The sequence below is a fragment of the Montipora foliosa genome, chromosome 10 (assembly GCF_036669935.1).
Source record: "Montipora foliosa isolate CH-2021 chromosome 10, ASM3666993v2, whole genome shotgun sequence".
In the NCBI taxonomy this organism is placed as follows: domain Eukaryota; kingdom Metazoa; phylum Cnidaria; class Anthozoa; order Scleractinia; family Acroporidae; genus Montipora; species Montipora foliosa.
In genome coordinates this window covers 22,395,797-22,418,494 of record NC_090878.1, presented here as the reverse complement: position 1 = coordinate 22,418,494, position 22,698 = coordinate 22,395,797, and the positions used below count along the sequence as shown (strand labels likewise).

The following is a 22,698-nucleotide window of genomic DNA, read 5'->3' as shown; positions in this document are numbered from 1 at the left end:
GTCTTCATGGGTTTAAATATGTTTTTGTCTGTAATTCATAGAAGGTAAGAAAAAGTTGGTTTATAATTTCTAAGTCACGCGTCTAAGCTAAATCAGTTTAATTGGTAGGAACGCTGCAGTATACAATTACAGCCTCTAGCCTTTCATGGTTCATTAGAACTTTCTGAAGTATTTGGTAGGACAGAAACTACTTATTTTTTCCGTTAAAACGAAAAATAAAACCGGGAACATAGCAGGCACAAGAGACAGTCAACAGTCTGCACGGAATAAAAGACGTTTATGTGCAGGTTCTATTTGTACTCTACTTGTATCTTAACGGTTGACTATCTGAATTTTAACAGGCGCAAAGTCGATAATGGGGCGTGGCTCATGTATTGGTTGAGAATTGGGGTAAGTTTTATAATTGGAGTCACACCTTAGTTAAACATTTTCGTTTGAATTATGATTGGTATTTGTGGTCCCTTTTCATCCATTTTTATTGATTTATTCAGTATCCCCATTCAATCTTCGACATTCATTTTTATTTGGATTTGTTGTTCAATAATTCACTTGATATTGAGAGCCCTTTGCACAAGAAAAGAGTTCAATCACTTTGTGATTTGGAACTGCCTTTGATCAACATAAACCCTTTCATTCTCACGATCGAAACGTTCATTCTCCCAACTAGTGACATGAAGTTTTTTTGTTGGATAGTCATGAGAACTTGGTGTTATATGAAGATCACACCTCTTTAGCTGATAATAATGAGCGCTTCTTATTCAGCTAATTTACTCGCTATTTTCGTTACATTATCTCCAATCAATGGAATCGCTCCCCTACTTCAAATATAACTTGAAAAAGCCCTCATTCCTCACTTCGTTCTCACGAAGGACTTAAGCTCGAAACATTAGCCATCGATTTGAAATATTTTTTGTTTTACGGTGGTAGTGTCTTTCACTCTCCCGGCACCGACGCAGCACCACAGTTTTTCAGACAACTATCCCCTTCATATACTGAGCTTGTAGATCATAAGTGCTTAATATCACAGTGAATGAGAGCCAAATCGAGTGAATGAATTCCGCTTTGTGTTCTGTAGAAGGAGTGATGGGTGTGTAAATTCTCTTTACAGTTTCTATGGAATGTCAGTCAAACAGGTATTGATAATGAACATATATAACAGGGATTGAGAGTGCCGAGTGGCTTTTGTTCCAAAGATGCGTTGCTGGCGTTGTCGGGGAGGGGAAGGGGAGGAAGAAGGCGTGGATTTTTCAGTCCTCACTTCCCCTCCCCCGACAAAGCTTCCTACGCAAGCTCTGTGGGTTTTTGTGTTTCCTTGTTGTACAAAAAGGCCGCAACTGTCATGTTATTCATTCGCTCAACTAAAACGATTGTGCCACTTGGGAGAAGTTATCAGTACCACCGCGTGTAGATTCTTTTGGTCTCCTTTCATTATGCGAATAACTATTCATCTCAGTATGTTCCCATTTGATTGTTTTCCCTCTATAACGAGTTGAAGGCGGCTTTGCGATCCACCTACGTTTCAGACTTCCTCACTCAACACGTAGTGACTGAATATACGATGGGCAGGTGGTAGGAGAACAAAACTGATTGACATTACATTTCATCGAAACTTTTTAAATTCCATTTTTAGCGCTTCTAGTCTGTCTAACTGTCATGATCAGCAAAAAATTAACAGATATTTCGAATTCGGACATATAGTTGAATCGTTTACATCACGCTCCGCGTTTGAAGATAGAGTCTTAAAACTATACATTTCTTTTTTGCTTTTTGTCTAAATATCTTAATTACAACGGTTGGCCGAGTGACATTCACCAAGTTACTTATGTATAAGTTACAAATTTATTTCAGCGCTGAGTGTTTAGGATAAAACGTGAGCAACTATTTAACCGTTTGCCATGTTAACCATGAGTCCTATCAACTTTCAGTGGAAAACAAAACCGAAATTGATATTGACAGCAAATTATTTCAGAACTTTCTTAATATTCTTTAACACGACATGAGCAGCTGGTAGCCAAGAGAAGCTAGTTTGTCTTTCCGTAAGGTTTAATCTTGCGATGGAGCTTTATCGCCACACTCATTGGTGTAAAGTTGTATTTTTCATCTCCTTGCTGCATTGTGTCTGGGGTGAGTCCGATTTCATGTTTAGTTAGTCATCATGATAAAATATGGAAGACTGTAAGCACGGAAGCTTGTAGGGGACATGCGATATGAGAGATAGGAGATAAAAAAATGCGTCAAGCGAATTCAAAAATGCGAGAGGAAAAATCCGATTTGCGGGTTAGAAAATGTGTGATAAAATATGGAAGATCCTAGTTTGAAAATCTGAGACGAGAAGTAGAGAGGGAAACTGGGGGAGTGGGGAGTCTTTAAAAAGGGAATCTCAAAAACGGGACTCTAAAAGGGAGAAATATCAGTGGTCTGATCTGCAAATCCTTTACAATATTAGCTTCCTCACAGCAAAAGTTTCCGTAAGGTCCTGACCTTATTGAGTCACAATTATACCTTTCCAGCGGAGTTTTCTTTTGGTTGGCATAATGCTACAAAACCGTTTCAAGTGTCTCTTGACCTATCACACACATCTCAGTTGAACAGCAATTTCCTCTCAGTAAAACGGCGACAAACAACCAAAGCTAGCTAGTTCTTTTTGGATTATTGGCAAAGCCAAAGAAAACTTAAATTCATCCATATGATATTGACTCAACATCTGGCTGCCGAGCAAAATATTTTCAGTGGTTTTCCTTCCATGTGGAACATTTTTGAGAATATTTGGCCTTGTATTTGGTTTTCATACTTTTCGTTATCCACTGCACATCCCTTTTGGTAATGGTATCTTTTTTCGTGCCACTGGAATATGTCAAAACCAGTATGACACAACTTACAACAACGAAATGACCTTAAAACTATTCAACCCAAGACACCAGGAGGCATCTTTGGACTTTATATATTGTCATCAATATTTAATTCTGTTCAACACTATTGCTTCCAGTTTTATCAAAATCCTTTGAAGGAGCTGTTAATAATCGTATTTTGAAATATATAGTAGCTACCAAATATTGTGTTGTAGGCATTCAACGGTTTCCGCGAGGGTTTTTCCACTTCTCATGCAATAAGCGAAAACAACTAGTCCAAATGAATTCTGCACGATCGCAACAAAGGACGCTCGATGATAGTCGGTCCGTTATACTTCGTTATCTATACTGATGATTTTTCTTGGGGAATTGCTTCAATAAAATGTTTTTTTTTTCTCTTTGCCGACGACCCCGATTTCTTGTTGAGAAAACCAAACTCATAGTTTTCAGACCTATGCCGAGTGATTTAGGTCATGTAATTGAACAAGTTTAAAGTACAAAATTTCTAGGTAGTTATTAATTTGAAGACTCATGTAGACTTTCAGACATAGCTTCATGTTATTCTGGTTTGAAGAAATTTGAATGTAGCTCAGAAAGTTACAAATGATTCAAAGAGCCAACTTTTCGGCACTCATGTGGAGTGTCTTCATCAGGGGTAATCCATCGTTATCGCAAAGGGTACAAATAGGTGTCACATAAACCAGTTTCTAAAAACGAGAATTTCGAAATTAGAGATCATCTGGGATCATTATTTATTTACCTTGCATTTACGCACGTACATCACATTAAAGTGCCGGGTGTGTCGCGGCATTGTGGGCGATGAATCGGGTGATTCTACAAAGTCAGACACTACTTACAGTCTAAGTCACTCTTGGCTTAGCATTATGCGCTAATTTATTTCTCTTGTTGTATTGTATGGTTCTTTACATGCGTATCTCACCTACATAGGACTGTGAAGTCCAAAACTTACACTCAAAGTTAACAACCTTTGGTTAAAACTCAAAGCTTAAAATTTTTTGCCAGTCAAGTGTTAGCAGTCGCACTTTCAAAATCTGAAGAAAAAAAGAAGTAATTTTTGATCATAGTAGCACTTTAAGGTAATTCCTTAGTATTGCATTGCGCATCCCTACTGCGCACGATTTTCGCACACATGAGCACGCGCGCGTACAAAACGTAAGAGATTTCCCTCAAACTAATCCTGATGGCGAAAGAACTGCTCCTTTTCTCTCAAACGAGCACGGTGACCCCCGATTTTTTTTCAGGTATTTGCTAAGAACAGTCTAATAAAGAACATATTTGAAGAAGAAAAAAAGTTTGATAGTAGAACATGAATTTTTTTCGGAAAACAGTTCCGTACTTGGTGTATTTTTCTTTTACAATTTTTTTTTTCTTTTTTGTCTTAATTTTTGTTAATACTTTTTCTTAGTTTATTTCTTTTAATTTTCTTTGAAGTGAAGTGTGTAGTTGACCGTTTAAATGGCATCGACCGTTTCGTTCTGAGAGATGGCAACGACCGTTTACGAAAGGGAAATTTGCGTCGGCGATTTTGTGCGTTCATTTTGGTCCTGAAATTTTGTCCACGTTTGTTCCATAAAACGGAGGAGTTTTTGAATCAGAAGCTCGCATTTAAAGATTTCCAAAAGCCGAAAAGTCCTGGAAGAAAAATTTATTTTCCAACTTGACGTTCTCGATCCCTTTGGAATTAATGAGCGCGCTTCATTCAGCTTAGTTATTCGCATTTCTCGTTGCCATGACTCCACCATAAAGGCGTAGCACTCCAAATCCCATATAACCTCAACAAGCGACAATTCCTCATTTCGCTCTGCCACAAGGCTAACCGCTGAAATGGTCATCCGTCGAATCTTTTTGCGGTGGTAATTCGACCTTAATCATCTTGTCTTAACGCAAAAAATTTTTTCCTACGAGCTTGTATTGTGTTGTTTGCAAATAGGAATACAACTCGGTTCTCTTCTTAAGAACTGCGAGTTTCCCTTTCTAAAACATATACAGACTGGAAAGTTCCATATCACTGCAGCGGGCCGGGCCATTTGGTACATCGCACATTGTGATTATAGCTGAGTTCGATACACTTTGCCGCGACTCTGGAAGAGCCTGTGAGGGAGGGAGTTTCGAGTACATATATATTTCTCTTCTCCAGTTCAATTACTGGAGAAATGTCCCTCCCCTCAAAACGACTTCGTCACTAAGGGAACTCGTGCTTTTGTTCTCCTTTCATCATGCGAATAATTTTTCAGCTCAGTTTGTTCCCATTTGATTGCTTCCACTCAGTGTTTTGTTAAAGCCACCTGTGTTTTCTGACTTCCTCAGTTTAAACCTAAGAACAGAATTTACTTTTAGCAGGTGCTAGTTGAACCCCAATGATTGGAATTACGTGTATTGGCCTCCACAGAAGAGGCAAGTTGTCATCGACGACTGTTTACTGTCGACAAGTTAATTAAATCGACAACTTTTGATGTCAGGAAATGCGTTTCCACGAACGAAAAGTTAAGTTGTCGGTAACAAAAAGATGAGGAGCCACTGGCTTTAACAAATCATTCGCGCCGCTGGTAAATAGAGAACTTATGTCCAGGTTTGACCCTAATTACATGCATGCCCAATTTTGACATCCAACACAGAGTGTCCCTTTAAGTCTAAGCATTTGCTACCTATTTTCAACAATAAGGTAAGGATAAAGGTTAGCGTTATTTTTAGCTTTGGGTAAATGCAGCAGTTAAGTTTTACTTAAAGAGCAGCATTTGGAGGACACTTTGTGACATAAATTGTCCGTATTCTGAGACACAAGTGATGTTGATGTTGGCGAGAAGAGCAAGGGGACACTTCGTGACGCTTATTGAAATCGGCGAGCATCTAATTAGGGTCAAACCTGGACATATCTTGATCGGCGAAACCTTTACAAATATTTCTAATCTTCACAAATAGTTGGATCTTTGACACTCTGTATAGAGACCCACCAGACACTGCGTTCGAAGATTCCGAAATTATATTTCTTTTTCTTTTCGATTCTTAACTGTCTGAGAAAAATGATTATTAGATAAATAGATTAGTTTAATTATTTTTCTTTCTCTTAGTGAATGTGCTGACTGACAAGGGTTGGTCATGTATCGTACACAACAAGCTACTGGAGGTTAACATTTTTACCACAATTGCTTGTAGTCTCTCAATCTGATTGGCTAATTTTCCGTTGTCGATACGAGTCTAAACAACGCTGTACGCGTCATGCTGGCGTCAATTTGTCACGTGTTGTGGACTCATTCGCGGCTCCGCCTCGTGAGTCCACAACATTTTGACCACTGTGCTGACGAATATCATTCTTGATAAGAGTACAGACAACGCTGAACCACTTTCGATTTGTTAAATTTATCCTTCGGGTCTTAGTTCCCGGCCGTAGCAACTATTGAAACCGTTTGACTGATTAACCATCTTACCTTTTACTTTCAAATGAAGCTTCGAAAAATTAAATTGACAGCAATTATTGTAAGACTTTGGAATATTCTTTAACACGAGCAGCTAGCCGCTAAAAAAAGTTAGTTTTTCTTTCCGTGATCGTTGATCTTGCGATGGCGCTTTATCGCGACATTCGTTGGTTTACTTAAAGATGCATTTTTCATCTCGTTACTGCATTGTGTCTGGGGTGAGTCCGATCTCATCTTTAGTTAGTCACGATTATATATGAAAGCCTGCAAATACGTAATCTTGTTGGGGGATTGGCTCGCTATCTCGGTATCAGCCGATAATCACCTCGACGGACAAAATGGCTGCCAGTAGTCGTTTTGCCACTGTAAGTGGAGACGATTTTCGCTTTGCAATGTGTTTTTTCTCTCTGTTTTGAAATAATCACCTGTGTAGTTATACTAAAACAATTATTCGCCTCAGGCTCAGTGATTATCGGTGAATATTCACCTCGACTTCGTCTCGGTGAATATTTACTGATAATCAGTTCGCCTTCGGCGAATAATTGTTAATTATCCACGCGCGGGACATTGCAGACAAACATGATTATTCCATAGATAGATTAGTTTGTTTTCCCTTCTTGTTTTAAATACACTAAATTACTACAAATACTAAATTTCAAGGGTTGGTGAAGAAACTGGCTATTCACAAGAGTGAATTAGGCCCGTTTCAAACGTCGAACTTTTCATGTATCAAATCTAATGCAAATGAGCGAAAACAATAGATTTTTTTAATTTGCATTAGATTGGGTACATGAAAAGTTCGACGTTTGAAACGGGCCTTAGATATTCTAATTCTTCTTCTCTCCTTTGCATTAAACTGCCCTCAGGAACTATTAAACATTTTTACATCTTAACCATGAGTCATCTTACCTTTTAGTTCCAAATAAAGTGTTCCGAAACATTAAATTGACAGCAATTATTGAAATACTTAAGTTTAACACGAGCAGCTGGCCGCTAAAAGAAGTTAGTTTGTCTTTCCGTGGTGTTTAAACTTACGATGGAGCTTTATCGCGACATTCGTTGGTGTAAAGTTGCATTTTTCATCTCGTTACTGCATTGTGTCTGGGGTGAGTCCGATTTCATTTTTAGTTAGTCACGATAACATATGAAAGCCTGCAAATACGGAAGCTTGTTGGGGAAATAAGAGGTGCGAGTTAGAAAATACGCGATTTAAAAAAAAAAAAATGCGAGAGGGAAGTTAAGAAATGCGAAATGCAAGATATAGAAAATCCGTTATGAAAAAATGCAAGGTGCTGGGTACAAAATGTTAACGGCTCTCCATAACAGGTAACGGAGAATCGAGGGAGGGACGTCTTTAAAACAGGGAATCTCTAAAACGGGGAAATTCCAAAATGGGGAATCTCTAAGACGGATGATCTCTGAAAGGAGGAAATATTAAAGATCAAATCTACTGCAAATCCTTTACAATATTGGCTCTCTTAACAAGTGTTTCTGTAAGGTCCTGAACGGCACAGTACCTTTTCAGCGAGGCTCTTTTGCTTGGTAGAATGCGGGAAAAAAAAAACTTATGTTAAACGCCATCATCTCGAACGACAATTTTCCTTCTAGCGGAGACTGCAAGAAATTACCAAACCGTAGCTAGTTCTTTTTGCATTTACTGGCAAAGGAAACTTAAGTTTCATCCAGGTTGATTGAACCTGATCTGGCTGCTGGGTCAATATATTTTAGTTGTTTTTACTCCACCCCGAACGGTCGTCTTTGTCGTTATCTACTGGACATCGCAGACAAACATGATTATTCAGTAGATAGGTTAGGTTGTTTTCCATTCTTGTTGTAAATATACGCAATTACTTCAAATACTAAATTTCAAGGGTTGGTAAAGTAACCGGCTATTCCACATGCTACTGCATGCATGGAATCTATAATTTACAAATTAATTTTATTGCTCTGTCCTTGGGATGTAAACTTTTGCAGCAAGGAACTATTAAATATAGTTTACGTCATAGAAAATTCGGCGTACGGGGTTTTATTCACGAGTTGTTTGTGAATACAACCCCGAACAAAGCACTTTCTATGTCGTGAGCTGTTTATTATACAGAAGACGAGAATTTTCCTTGAAATAGTTTTCTGAACGCAAATTAGAAACAAAAATTCACTAACAATAGAACCAAATGCAAATTTAATTTCAACGTACGACATGCACGAGCTGCACGAACGATTGGCTTGGAGAGGCCTTTACGCTATCTTTGATTGGTTATACTTCCACACGTGAAAGAGCTGTACGCCATTCTGATTGGCTGTAGAGTCTTTTCTTTACATGTGAAAATAAAGCGTATAGATTTAAGTACAAATGATCTTTATGGAATAATTTAATTATCATTTTATGTGTAACAAACAGTTTAACATGTTAGCCATGAATCATCTTTAAGTTACCTTTTAGTTTCAAATATTAAAAGCTACGAAATCATCATGATATTAAATTGACAGCAATTATTGAAAAAAACTTTAGTCTTTTTATTAACACGCAGAGCTGGCCTCTAAAACTAATTTGTTTTTCCGTGTTTATTCATCTTTCGATGGTGCCTTATCGCGACATTCGCTGGCGTAAAGTTGCATTTTTCATCTCGTTACTACATTGTGTCTGGGATATGTTCGATTTATCTTTAGTTACTAATAGTTGTGATTATCTGTGGAAGCCTTTAAAGCACATAAGCTTGTAGCGGATATGCGGCATGAGAGATGCGAGTTAGAAAACTCTTGACGCAAAAGAGAAAATGAGTGATAAGGATTAGAAAATGCGAGATGAAAAATGCGAAATGCGAGGTGGAAAATGTGTGATAAAATATGAAAGATCCTAGTTAGAAAGTGCAATTTGCGTCTTTCTCACTGCGTTCGTACGAAGGAAAATAATTTTCCTTCTCCAGTATGCTGACGCATAAAACACACTACAACAAGGTAAAGGCAGGCAGAGTGCGAACACTTGCCTGAAGTACAACCAAACTTCACAATATATGTGACAAAAAATTATGTAAGCTTATTTCTATACTTAAAAAAGCATACAAGAATGAAAAAGAAAATAAATTTACAAAATTAGCGTAAAGAAAAGACTGTCCATGAAAACTGAAAAAACACTGTCAGAAAAACTAAGATACAGATATAGATAACAGATACAGGTCGTACTAGACTAGCAAAAAATGCCAAGCAATGTGGCAACAAAGAACTAGAGCCTAAAACGAGGGAAAAAATCTTGTTAACTGCAATGTACTTTCTAAAGGCTCTTCATTACTACACTTCGCACCCCGCGCGCCAGCGCTAGACAACACCAACGACATAATCTGGTGCGTGACTCGTGCATGGTGCCTTCGGACAGACAGGACCAGCGCTTTATAAACCAAAATAGTCTTACACTGTGAACGAACTTGTGAAACCATATTGACAAAATATGAACATCAATGTGCAAGTACGAATATAGTTGACAATAGCCTGAAAAATGTATATAGAAATGTATCTACAGGAAATGTATTATATAGATAACCGTAGTCAAAAAATTTGAGTGCAGGGGCAGTTACATGAGTGAAAAAATTCGCATAACAGGAAACTAAGATAAACCTACAGAAAATACACCGGTGATACGTTGCCCGATACGAAAACCCGGGGTAAAAACCCAGTGGGAAAAAACCCGGGAACTTATTCCTCGATCGAATGCAACGCATTTCAGCTCCGAGGATTAGAGCTTTAAGTTTTCTAACTGACATAGAGTTAGGTTATAGTTCTTGGTGGCTGTCCAGAAGGCAAGATAGTGAAAACTAGAAATTCTACTTTTTATACCGAAGTGATTAGCATATAATATATGCAGTTAAATAATCATGAACAAAAGGTTAATATGAAACAATTGTTAAAAATATCTGAAGCCTTATTTCAGAAACATTGTGAATACCTTGAATTATAGTAATGCTACGAACCGTAACGAACACGCTTTCCAACAACTCTTTGTTCCGTTGGAAAGCATTATTTAACGTACATATTCTTAGCTTGTTCGGATCTCCAGCGACCGTGGAGCATAAGTAATCTGTCGGAGCCATCAGATCTGGGTAGATTTTTGGCTATAAAAGTCGCTCCACCAGCCCTGAGACTATGAGTGCTGAAGCCTTTCGAATCTATGCCTATGGCTGACAGGGTTTCTTTAATTAGTTCCCTGGCCCTAGTATAACTAAGCTTATTAGAGCACAATAGGTACATATTGGTTCTCCTGAAAAACCGTACTGCCCTAAAAATATAAACTGAGGAGTTGGGAACGATTCTAGCGGAAGCAAAATAGCGACAAAGAAGAGCGTGGGGACAGGTAATGCCCCCAAGCTTGGAAATAAAGACTTTGTTGCCTTCCCTGTATTGATCGGTTTTGCTAGACTTGACGAGAATTTCTAAATACTCAGTATGTATTGTGAAGTCTACGGCCTGTATTTCAATAACACGCTTATCCTATCTTTAGTTAGTGACGATTATATATGAAGGTCTACAAATACGGAAGCTTGCTGGGGAAGTAAGAGTTAGAAAATGGGCGATAAAGAAAATGAGAGAGGCGATTTATGAAATGCGAGTTCATCCCTGTGGCTTGAACCTGATCTGGCTGCCGGGTCAATATATTTTCCTGAGTGTTTTTTTTTTTCTCCATCTCGAACAACAGTCTTTGGGAAAAATTGGCTTTATATTTGGTCTTCATTATTGTCGTTATCCACTGGACATCGCAGACAAACATGAGTATTCAATAGATAGATTAGTTTGTTTTCCCTTCTTGTTGTAAATAAACTAAATTACTACAAATACTAAATTTCAAGGGTTGGTATAGTAACCTATTTACCAAGCTACTAGAATCTATAATTAAAAATTACTTCCACGGCTCAGTCCTTGGGATTAAACTTCTGCAGCAAGGAGCTATTAAACAGTTTTACATGTTAACCATGAGTCCTATTCCCTGAAGTGCCAAATAAAATTACGAAATACGAAATTGACAGCAATTATTTAAAAAAACTTTAGTCGTAATATTGATTAGTATAAACACACAGGTGATTATACAAAATCGCGCCCTCTCATTGGCTCGCTATCTCGGATTATCAGCCGATAATCACCTCGACCGACAAAATGGCTGCCAGTAGTCGTTTTGCCACGGTAAGTGAAGATGATTTCGCGTTGCCAAACGTTTTTTTTTTCTCTTTTTTGAAATAATCACCTGTGTATTTATACTAAAACAATTATTCGCCTCAGGATCAGTGATTATCGGTGAATATTCACCGATAATCACTTCGTCTTCGGCGAATAATTAATAATTAACACACACAGCCGGTTGCTAGACGAATCTAATTTGTCAGTTCCTGTCAAGTTTCATCTTGTGATGGAGCTTTATCGCGACATTCATTGGTGTAAAGTTGTATTTTTCATCTCGTTACTACATTGTGTCTGGGAAGTGTTCGTTTTCATCTTTAGTTAGTCATGATTAGATATAAGCTTGTAGGGGACATTCGGCAAGAGAGATGCGTGTTAAAAATCGCGTGACTCCAGATAAAAAATGCGTTATGCGAGTTAGAAAATGTGTGATAAAATACGAAAGATCCTAGTTGGAAAATGTGAGATAAAAAAGGCGGGATGGAAGGTAGAAAATCCTGTTAAATAACGGCTGTCCAAAACAGGGAACGGCAAATTGAGCCGAAGGCAAACTGACAGTGATGAATCTCTAAAAGGAAAAATTATCAGAGATCTGATCAACTACAAATTCTTTACAATATTGACTTCCTTAACAAGAGTTTCCCTAAGATTCTGAACTGTACTGTGTAGCTCATTCACAATACCTTTCAAGCGGACCTTTTTTTTTGTTTCTAAAATATGACAAAACCGTTTTAAAATTCCCTTGACCTATCACATCTTGAACAACTATTTCTTCCAGTAAGGTTATTTTTTTGCCCTTTATGGCAAACGCCAAAGGAAACTTGAATTATCCATGTTGACTTAACATCTGGCTGCTGAGTCAATATCTTCAATGGTTTTCCCTCCATCTGGAAGAATCCTTGGGAGAATTTGGTTTCAGTTTCCTTTAGTTTTCATATTTTTCGTTATCAACTTTACATCTCTTTCGTAATGGTTTCTTTTTTGTTGCTACAGTTATATGTCAAAAACTGTATTACACAAGTTGCATTAAAGAATTGACCTTAAAATTAACCGAAGACATTAGGAGGCATCTTAGGACTCTATATATTGTCATCAATATTAATGCCAATAAACACTAGTGTTTCCAGTTTTATCAAAATTCTTCGCGAAGGAGCTGTTAAAAATCGTATTTTAAAATAATTGGAAGCTACCAAAATATTGTTTAGTAGGCAATCGGTTTCCGGGAGAGTTATTCCACATCTCATTCAATAAGCGGAAACACTTAGTCCAAATGAATTATGAGCGATCGCAACAGAGGACGCTCAATGATACTCTGACCGTTATACTTCGTTATCTGTATTGATGATCTTTCTTGGGGAGTTGCTTCAATAAAATGTTTTTTTTTTTCTCTTTGCTGACGACCCCAATTTCTTCTTTAAGCCTTGTGATCCAAGCGCGTTAATTGAAGAATTGACTGAATATTGAACTTGAAACTGTCTCGCACTGGTCTAGGTCTCTTATTGAGAAAACCAAACTCATATTTTTTAGACCTATGCCGAGTGTTTTAGGTAATGTAATTAAACAAGTTTAAAGTACAAAATTTCTAGGTGGTTATTAATTTGGAGACTCATGTAGACTTTCAGACATAGTTTGATGTTATTCTGGTTTAAAGAAATTTGAATGTAGCTCAGAAAGTTACAAATGATTCAAAGAGCCAACTTTTCGACACTCATGTGGAGTGTCTTCATCAGGGTTAATCCATCGTCATCCCAAAGGGTACAAATAGGTGTCACATAAACCAGTTTGTAAAAACGAGAATTTCGAAATTAGAGATCTGGGATCATTATTTACCTTGCATTTACGCGCGTACATCACATTAAAGTGCCGGATGTGTCGCGAAATTGTGGGCGATGAATCGGGTGATTCTTCAAAGTCAGACACTGCTTACAGTCAAAGTCCTTCTTGGCTTTGCAGTATGCGCTAATTTATTTCTCTTGTTGTATTGTATGGTTCTTTACATACATATCTCACCTACATAGGACTGTGAAGTCCAAAACTTACACTCAAAGTAAACAACCTTTGGTTAAAAATCAAAGCTTAATTTTTTTTTGCCAGTCAAGTGTTAGCAGTCGTACTTTCAAAATCTGAAGAAAAAAAAATTAAAAGTAGCACTTTAATACAGCCCCTTTTCATCATGATATTTTAGGTGCTTTTGTAAAAACGTGATCCTCGCCATTTCGCAAATTAGTGGTGACAGTTATGAGTAGTCCACTAAGCTAGAATGATGATCTATAGGGGAACTGACGCACGTGATAACGCTATCATTGTTGTTTATTTATTATACAATCCAAACCGCCAAATTGTATTGAGAATACTCGGTCATCATCTCTTTGTAAGAGCTCTGGGGTTCCTTTGTATAACATACAACGACAAAAACGACCATGCCACTAGGGAGAAGTTATCAGTACCACTGTGTGTATATTCTCAGTTGAAATTCTTTTGCTCTCCTTTCATTGTCATTGTGCAAATAATAATTATACAGCTCTGTATTATGTTCTCGTTTGATTGTTTTCCCTTAATGAAGGGGGCGTATGTGATCCACCTGTGTTTCAGACTTCCTCATTTAACATTTAGGAATCAGGAGTGAATTAGATAAAAGTTTTGATCTATCACTTTGCGGCCTTGCTCTAGCACAGTCAAAAATGGATTTATTTATCTTCAGATACACTTTGCGAGCGAAACAAACAAAGGGACGCCAATTTTAACCAATCAGATGAAGCGATGACACGTGTGACTGGTTCTGTCATGGTTTTTCAGGGACATAACAAGTGATATTCACGGGAACGGGTATTCTAAAAATAGACTCACTTGTGACTGTGCTGGGGACCCCACCCATGCCATAACAACACTCTTATCTTATTCACTCTTGCTAGAAACTGAATATACGATGGACAGGTGGTAGATGAACGAAACTGATTGACATTACGTTTCGTCGAAACTTTTTCAGTGGTTCCAGTATTAGCGCTTCTAGTCTGTCTAACTGGCATGATCAACGAAACATTTACAAATATCTCAAATTTTCACAAATAGTTGGAGCTTAAATTGTTTTTGAAGGTAGTCTCTAAATTGCACATTTTTTTGCTCTTTGATTCTAACGGCCATAGAAATATGATTATTTTAAGTAGAGAGATTAGTTTATTCCCCTCTTCTAGCATATACTTAACAATTATTCCACGAGCGCGCGTTGGATATGAGAGATGGTAAATAGCCAACGGGGCACGTAGTGCCGAGTTAACTATAACCAATCTCGTATCCAACAAGCGCGGATGGAATAATTGTTTTATTACATTTTTTAAACTCTAAAAGTTTAGAAAGCACGAAATGCGAGCGAAAAACGCCAGCAAATCCGAGCGAGAGCGAAAAAAACTTGATGACAATTGATGGGATGTTGTGAGACGTTTTAGTCAGACAGACGCAGGCTCATCACAAGAACATTTCTTGCCTTTTCGCGTACTTCTAAACCTCGGAATTGATCCAAACTTTCCACAAAAACGTTTTTTTGTTGCTTTATTCAGAGAGAAATTTCGTTTTCTGGCGAAAAAAAAAGTTTCGCTTAGCAACGCTTAGAGCAATCATTTACCATATAAGGTCAAACTAAGGTATGTGAGCTGCACAGTAAGTTCTGTTTTCTGGCAAGGGGAATGAAGCCCGTGGTTACAAAACATCAATACTTTTTGCCTATAGTCGCGCGTTTCTCTATTTGAACCAGCAGAAAACATGGCCGATACCCCTGGGCAGGCCTTACCTCTTTCCTTTCACATTACAACCCCTCCATTCGTAAATAATTAAAACTGTTTTTTTTCCTTGCTTGTGCAAGGAGGCCAATATCGAGCGCATTATTGTCATTTCGTGAATAAGTAAGCAGTAAAAATGTATTTGTTGAATGTAATACAGTATAGTGTAGTGTAGTATTTGTATAGGTAATCACATGATTTCGAGTGCAATTTGGAATAAATAAGCACGAGTAAATTTTTCAAAGGCCAACAAAAGTGCACGAGCCCGTAGGGCGAGTGCACTTTGTGGCCTTTGAAAAATTTACAAGTGCTTATTTATTCCAAATTGCACGAGAAAAATCATGTGATTACTTATTAATAATATACACGAAAAACATAACTACAACAAAAAAATTTTGACAGGGCGCGCTTTTTTTTAGTTCATTCAACTGATTGGCTGAAACAAATTACAACGTTTGTCAAATGCAAACTTACAAGACCGACACTTTCAAAATCATTCAAATTAGAACTTGGAAATGTGTGAGGACTGATTTAAAACCTTTCAAGCGTTTTAAATTTATGTAAAGAAAACTCGCTTTACAATAATTAGGAAAAGTAAACGTTCAATCAGAATCATCCTCAATAATGAACGCTCGGCGTTTACAAGAACTGGGCTGTCGTTTTGAAATCTCAGGAGCTCGCTTCGAGCGGCCAATGATGAAAGACACTTGACAGTTGTTGAACGTGTTCATCATGGTCTGTTCCTGGGACCTCATCATGGTTGGATTTACAGAGAAATTCTGAGTTTGAAAACCTGAAAGTGATGGTGGGAATTGGTTTTCTTTCGTCGCTGTCATCGATGGGCCGGCCAATGTGTGTGGTACTGGCATGTTCGTGTTTACCGGAGCGAGTGGAGCCGCAGTTGTCGTGATGTCGGAAACTGCCATTCGCTTTTTCTCAGCACCGGGGTTTTCATAATTCCGTTTGGATATTGCACTGGAGAGTCGTCGTTGTTCTTCCTCGTCGGCTTCATCGTAATCGTCAAGGGATTGTACGCTTCGGTGGCCTGTGACCTTCACTATATCTGAGCGTTCAACGTTTGCTTTCTTTAGCTTGCTCACTGTTGTCTTTCTAGCACTGTGATTCGTAAATTTTTTGTGACTTTCTTCAAGGCTAGTACCCGCCACAGTTGTTTTCATCATGTTGCTAATGGTGTTTACGCCCATTGGTTGAGTTTTGAACCAGATGTTGTCATTCAGTCTTCGGTTTCTTTTGATACTGAGGTAGAAAGGACCTGACCATCGCATGTTAAGTGGTCTTCGCTCGACAAACTGCTTGAAGAGAGCAACCGGACACCTTTCTCCTCCAACAGAGAACATTCGTGGCTGAAAATCTCTGTTCTTGCTCTGCAGTCCGCCCTGTCTGGTCTTCGTTGGACCTTCGGTAAACTGCACGAACTCCATACCTTCGTCATTTTTGCAGAGTTGAAAATCTTCCATTTTCATTGCGTGGTGCTCTTGACGACCGCGGAGACCAAAAAACTGCGTCAAAAGCCACCACATAGAAGAAATAAGCGCTTCTGCAGTTTTGGAGCCAAATTTTTCTCCCTCCCACAGCACCTCCTCTTCTTCCTCAGTTAAACTTCTGGCTTTATTTGGACGTTTGCCCATACCGGATTGGCGAAGTTGCCGAGCTTTCCCCTCTAAAACTTGCTTGGAAGAGTGGAACTCCCTGTCTCTTATGATGGAAAACTTGTATCCTTTCTCATTTAAATGTCTATCAAGTGCAGCTATCATCACTTTTAAGCTGTCTGGCTCGTAGTCGTCACCGTTTTTGTTTTTTACTTCAGCGTAGAATGATTCAAGTAGCTTGTTTAGTTTTCCTGGCTCGTTTTCCTCGATTTTGTTGACAATATTTTTCTGTTTGCACCACGTCTCCCATACATTCAGCCAGAAAGACGTACTCTTTACTGTATTTGGGTTTTTGGAAAAATTTTTTAGCTCTTCAATCGTTGTTTCGCTCGCAAAACCAAATCGTTGTTTGCTGAAAACTCCGGCCATTTTCCTCCGCGTCTTATCTTAAAATTTCCGCCAATATGTTGCTATAGAAACAGCTCTAATCTGATTGGTTCTTGTTGGTTTCTTTTGTGTGTTTAGCCAATCAGAAAGCCTTTGTAATTTGCACTCGTGTTACAAGTTTGCACTCGTGTTACACATTTTGCACTCGTGTTACAGAAGAGCTGCACTCCTTTCTCAGCCAATCAGAATTGAGTAATTTTTTCGTGTATATTATTATGTGTAATATGCAATGTACTATATGTAATGTATGGGTAGAGTAAGAATGTAAACAATAATAAGTAAACAATTATATTTTAAAAAAACACACAGAAGTGAAAATCATTAAAAAAAATGTTCAAGAGAAGAGGGCCTAGGATGGATTCTTGTGGCATTCACAAGAGACTTCTGACTAGTCAGAAAAACTGCCAAAGGTGTTAACACGTTGTCTGCGTTAACGAAAACTGCGTTAATGAAAACTTTTCATTAGACCAGTACTCTTAGACGAGAGTCCATAAGCAGCAAGTTTAGCCAAGAGAAGGTCAAGTATCAAACGTTTTTCTTAGATCTAAAGATACTACACCGACAAAGCGTTTGGAATCCAGATTAAACTTAACTTTTAGTGCAGTATCACATCCATGATGCTTACGAAGTGCAGATTGACGACTAACTAATAGTACATCAAACGACTTATATAACTGATGGTAAATGCACTTTTCAAAAGATAGCATTAAAGATTGGTACTACACAGATGGGCCTCTAGTTTCTTTTATCCGTAGGCTAATCACATCTGAAAACTGGTGTAACCTGGGCAGACTTCCACGCCATCGGCACGGCTCCCTTCGTCTCAGTCCCAACTATAGCAACTATTACTGAACTGAAACCGTTTGACTGGTTAACCATCTTACCTTTCACTTGCGAATAAAGTTTCGAGAAATTAAATTGACAGCAATTATTGCAAGACTTTAGTCCTAATATTCTTTAACACGAGGTATCTGGCAGCTCCTTTGTCTTTCCGTGATTGTTGATCTTTCGATAAAGCTAAACTAACTACTACATTGTGCCTCGGGTGAGTCCGATTTCATCTTTAGTTAGTCACAATTATACAAGGAAGCCTGCGAATACGCGGAATCTTGTGGGAGACATAGGAGGTGTAAGTTATAAAATCGGTGATAAAAATGCGAGATGCGAGGTAGAAAATGTTACATTAATTTAAAATGGCTCTCAATAACAGGTTATGGACAATCGAGGAAGGGAAACTGAGTATGGGGAGTCTCTAAAACAGGAAATCTCTAAAACGGGGAATTTCTATGACGGGTAATATCTACTGGCTTCCTGAAAAAAAAGTTCTCAAAGTAGAGAACTTTGCAATGACAACGGCGACAGCAACGAGAACGTCACAAATTTGCATATTTAGTAGGCAAAAACAATAGCTTTGCACGCTCTGCACGTGCGTTTTTCACTTTTGTCCATTTCTTTGCCGTCGTCAGCAAAACAGCAACGTGAAATAGAGAAAGTTGAGGTTTTATGAAGAACGTCAGCACTTGAGGATAATTTTTCATTTTCTCCCCTAAATTAAGCGCCGTAACGATCAGTGTCATTTTTGAGGAACTACCACACCTTTTTGTTGTAAATATACTAAATCACTACAAATACTAAATTTCAAGGGTTGGTAAAGTAACCTTCTCACCAAGCTACTGGAATCTTTAACTTACAAATTTTAATTTTATCGCTCATCCAGTCCTAGGGATTAAACTTCTGCACCAAGCCGTGAAACTATTAAACAGTTTTACATGTTAACCATGAGTGATCTTACCCTTTAGTTTCAAATAAAGCTACGAGACATTAAATTGACAGCAATTATTGAAAAACTTAAGTTTTAATATTCTTTTACAGGAGCAACTGGCCGCTAAAAGAAGTTACTAGTTTGTCTTTCCATGATGTTTAATCTTGCGATGGAGCTTTATCGCGACATTCGTTGGTGTAAAATTGCATGATTTTTTCATCTCGTTACTGCATTGTGTCTGGGTTGCGTCCGATTTCATCTTTATTTAGTCACGATTATATATGAAGGCCTGCAAATACGGAAGCTTATTGGAGAAGTAAGAGTTAGAAAATGCGCGATAAAGAAAATGAGAGAGGCAAGTTAGGAAATGCGAGTTGCAAGATATAGAAAATCTGGGATTTAAAAAAATGTGAGGTGCCAGGTAGAAAATGTTAAATAGAAACGGCTCTCCATAATAGGTAATGGAGGATCGAGGGAGGGAAGTCTTTAAAACAGCGAATCTCTAAAACGGGAAAATTCCAAAATGGGGATTCTCTAAGACGGGTGATCCTTGAAAGGAAGAATTATTAAAGATCTGATTTACTACAAATCCTTACAATATTGGCTCCCTTAACAAGAGTTTCTGTAAGGTCCTGAACTGCACAATGCCTTTTCAGCGGGCTTTTTTTTGGTTGCAATGGTAGAATGCCATCATCTTGAACGACAATTTTCCTCCTAGTGGAAACTGCGGCAAATTACCAAACATAGCTAGTTCTTTTTGCATTTACTGGCAAAAGGTAAAGGAAACGTTTAAAGTTCATCCATGTTGCTTGAGCCGGATCTGGATGCCGGGTCAATGTATTTTCGGTGTTTTTTTCTCCATCTCGAACAGTCTTTGCCGAAAATTGGCTTTATATTTGGTCTTCATTATTGTCGTTATCCACTGGACATCGCAGGAAAATATGATTATTCAATAGATAGATTAGTTTGTTTTCCCTTCAAGTTGTTGTAAATATACTAAATTACTACAAATACTAAATTTCAAGGGTTGGTAAAGTAACCTATCCACCAAGCTACTAGAATCTATAATTAAAAATTAATTCTACGGCTCAGTCCTTGGGATTAAACTTCTGCAGCAAGGAACTATTAAACAGTTTTACATGTCAACCATGAGTCACATTCCCTTTAGTGTCAAATAAAATTATGAAATACGAAATTGACAGCAATTATTGAAAAAAACTTTAGTCGTATTAATATTCATTAACACGCGCAGCTGGTCGCTAAACGAATCTAGTTTGTCAGTTCTTGTCAAGTTTCATCTTGCGATGGAGCTTTATCGCGACATTCATTGGTGTAAAGTTGTATTTTTCATCTCGTTACTACATTGTGTCTGGCAAGTGTTCGTTTTCATCTTTAGTTAGTCATCATTATATATAAGCTTGTAGGAGAGATACGGCATGAGAGATGCGAGTTAAAAATCGCGTGACTCGACATAAAAAATGCGTGATGCGAGTTAGGAAATTTGTGACAATTTATGAGAGATCCGGCCTAGTTGAAAATACGAGATAAAAATGCGGGATGGAAGGTAGAAAATCATGTTAAATAAAAACGGCTGTCGAAAACAGGGAACGGGAAATTGAGCCGAAGGGAAACTGACAGTGGGAAATCTCTAAAAGGAAAAATTATCAGAGATCTGATTAACTACAAATTCTTTATAATATTGACTTCCTTAACAAGAGTTTCCGTCAGGTTCTGAACCGTACTGTGCAGCTCATTCTCAATACCTTTCAAACGGACTTTCCTTTTTGTTTCTAAAATATGACAAACATATACTGGCAAAAACTAGCGATAAAAGCTAGTTTTTAAAACGATACGATAAAAGCTAGTTCTTAAAACTTAAGGGTCGCCGACCAGTCTCCATTGCAATCAAAATCTACGACAGACAACACTACTCGGGTCGTCATACCCTTTAAAGACCAGGAGTCTGCTAATATCGTGAAGACACAATTAAAAGATCTTAGTGTGAAGCTCCAGACTATTGTCCAACCAGTGTTTACGAGCCGCAAGATTGCCCAGGAGTTCTCGACAAGCGAATTAAAGCATCAGCTCATTGATCAACAATGCGTTGTGTATAACTTCAAGTGTGACCAGTGCGATGCTGGTTATGTCGGATACACCCGTGGCCATCTGTTCGTACGCGTTGATGGACATAGAAGCAAGACCTCGTCAGTACGCAAACACTATGATAATAGACACGCAGGCAGGATTCCGGAGGACCTTCACAATCGTTTTAATGTGTTGAAAAAATGCCAGAACAAGTTCGATTGTCTAGTTAATGAGATGTTACTCATTAAACAATTAAGACCATGTTTAAATGTACAATCAGACTCAATTCGGGCTAAGGTCTTTGTTTAACTCATGCAAATTTAATGACTCTGGACTCTTAGTTTCTCTTGAGATCGCATATTTAATTTAGTTTCTCTTGACAATGGCGCCAAGATGTCGCCGAAACGTCGGACGCTTTTATCGCTAGTTTTTGCCAGTATATGTTTGTCTAAATCATTGTTAATTAAAATATGACAAAACCGTTTTAAAATTCCCTTAACCTATCACATCTTGAACGACTATTTCCTCTAGTATGTTTTTTTTGCCCTTACTGGCAAACGCCAAAGGAAACTTGAATTATCCATGTTGAATTAACATCTGGCAGCCGGGTCAATATATCTTCAGTGGTTTTCCCTCCATCTGGAAGAATCCTTGGGAGAATTTGGTTTTCATATTTTTCGTTATCCACTTTACATCTGTCTTGTAATGATTTATTTTTTCTTGCCACAGTTATATGTCAAAAACTGTATTACACAAGTTGCAATAAAGAATTGACCTTAAAACTAACCGAAGACATTAGAAGGCATCTTAGGACTCTACGGTGGCCCGTAAGGGACATGGCATTTCGTGATCAGTTTTCCTGCTTCAAATTTCAAACTTGAAATTTTGAATTTACAAACTTGAAATTTTGAGTTTCGAAACTCGAAATTTTCCGTTCACAAACTCGAAATTTCGAGTTTGGAAACTGGTCAGTGTAAAATGCAGACTTCAGACTAGGGAAAAAATGCAGCTTATTGTTATACTTTAACTGTTGAAAAAGCCCAATCTAGCCTGCAAAAAGGACCGTAAAGTCCAAAACTTACACTCAAAGTAAACATCCTTTCAAGAGCAGCCAAGGAGTAAATTAAGCCAAATGAAAGCCTTTGGGAGACGTTTCTAGGCTCCTTGTAATGTATAAAGACTGTCTAAAGATATTTTTTTTATCACCTAGCAGAATTTGATCCGTTCGGATATCTTAGCTGAAAATTGAAGTGTCCGAGAATTTAAAGGAATGAAGTCCTCATTTCAGAAATTGCTACAACAAGTTGCAAAAATAGTGCAGACACTTCACCTTCTTGGAGCGTTATTAATTTCCCTATCATCTCTCACACTGCAGCCCCCCTTCCCCCCTTATCAGTGTTGCTAGCGAGACAAAAAAATGTTGGGAACTTAAGCAGTCAACATTGAAAGGGGGAGAGGGGAGAGGAAGTGGGAAAGGTTTAAATTCTAGATACGCCGAGTGTTGGAAGTTAGAAAAGGTGTTTTTAATGAAAGTGTCTCAACAATTTTGCAACTTGTTGTCTGAGTTGGTTGTCACTG

The 22,698-nt window shown here is 38.0% G+C and overlaps 1 protein-coding gene across 3 annotated transcripts in view; it reads left to right on the top strand.

Annotated features, from left to right (window-relative positions):
- Window positions 1-1,824: 1,824 nt before the first annotated feature.
- Window positions 1,825-22,698, top strand: part of LOC137973808 (uncharacterized) — a 177,602-nt gene continuing 156,728 nt past the window's right edge. The window contains exon 1 of one of the 3 annotated variants that reach the window (XM_068820696.1): window positions 1,825-2,124. In XM_068820696.1, coding sequence (XP_068676797.1) covers window positions 2,055-2,124 — 70 coding nt within the window. In that variant the 5' untranslated portion in view covers window positions 1,825-2,054. The remainder of the gene's footprint in view (window positions 2,125-22,698) is intronic. The other 2 variants (XM_068820695.1, XM_068820694.1) reach the window with 2 other exon arrangements.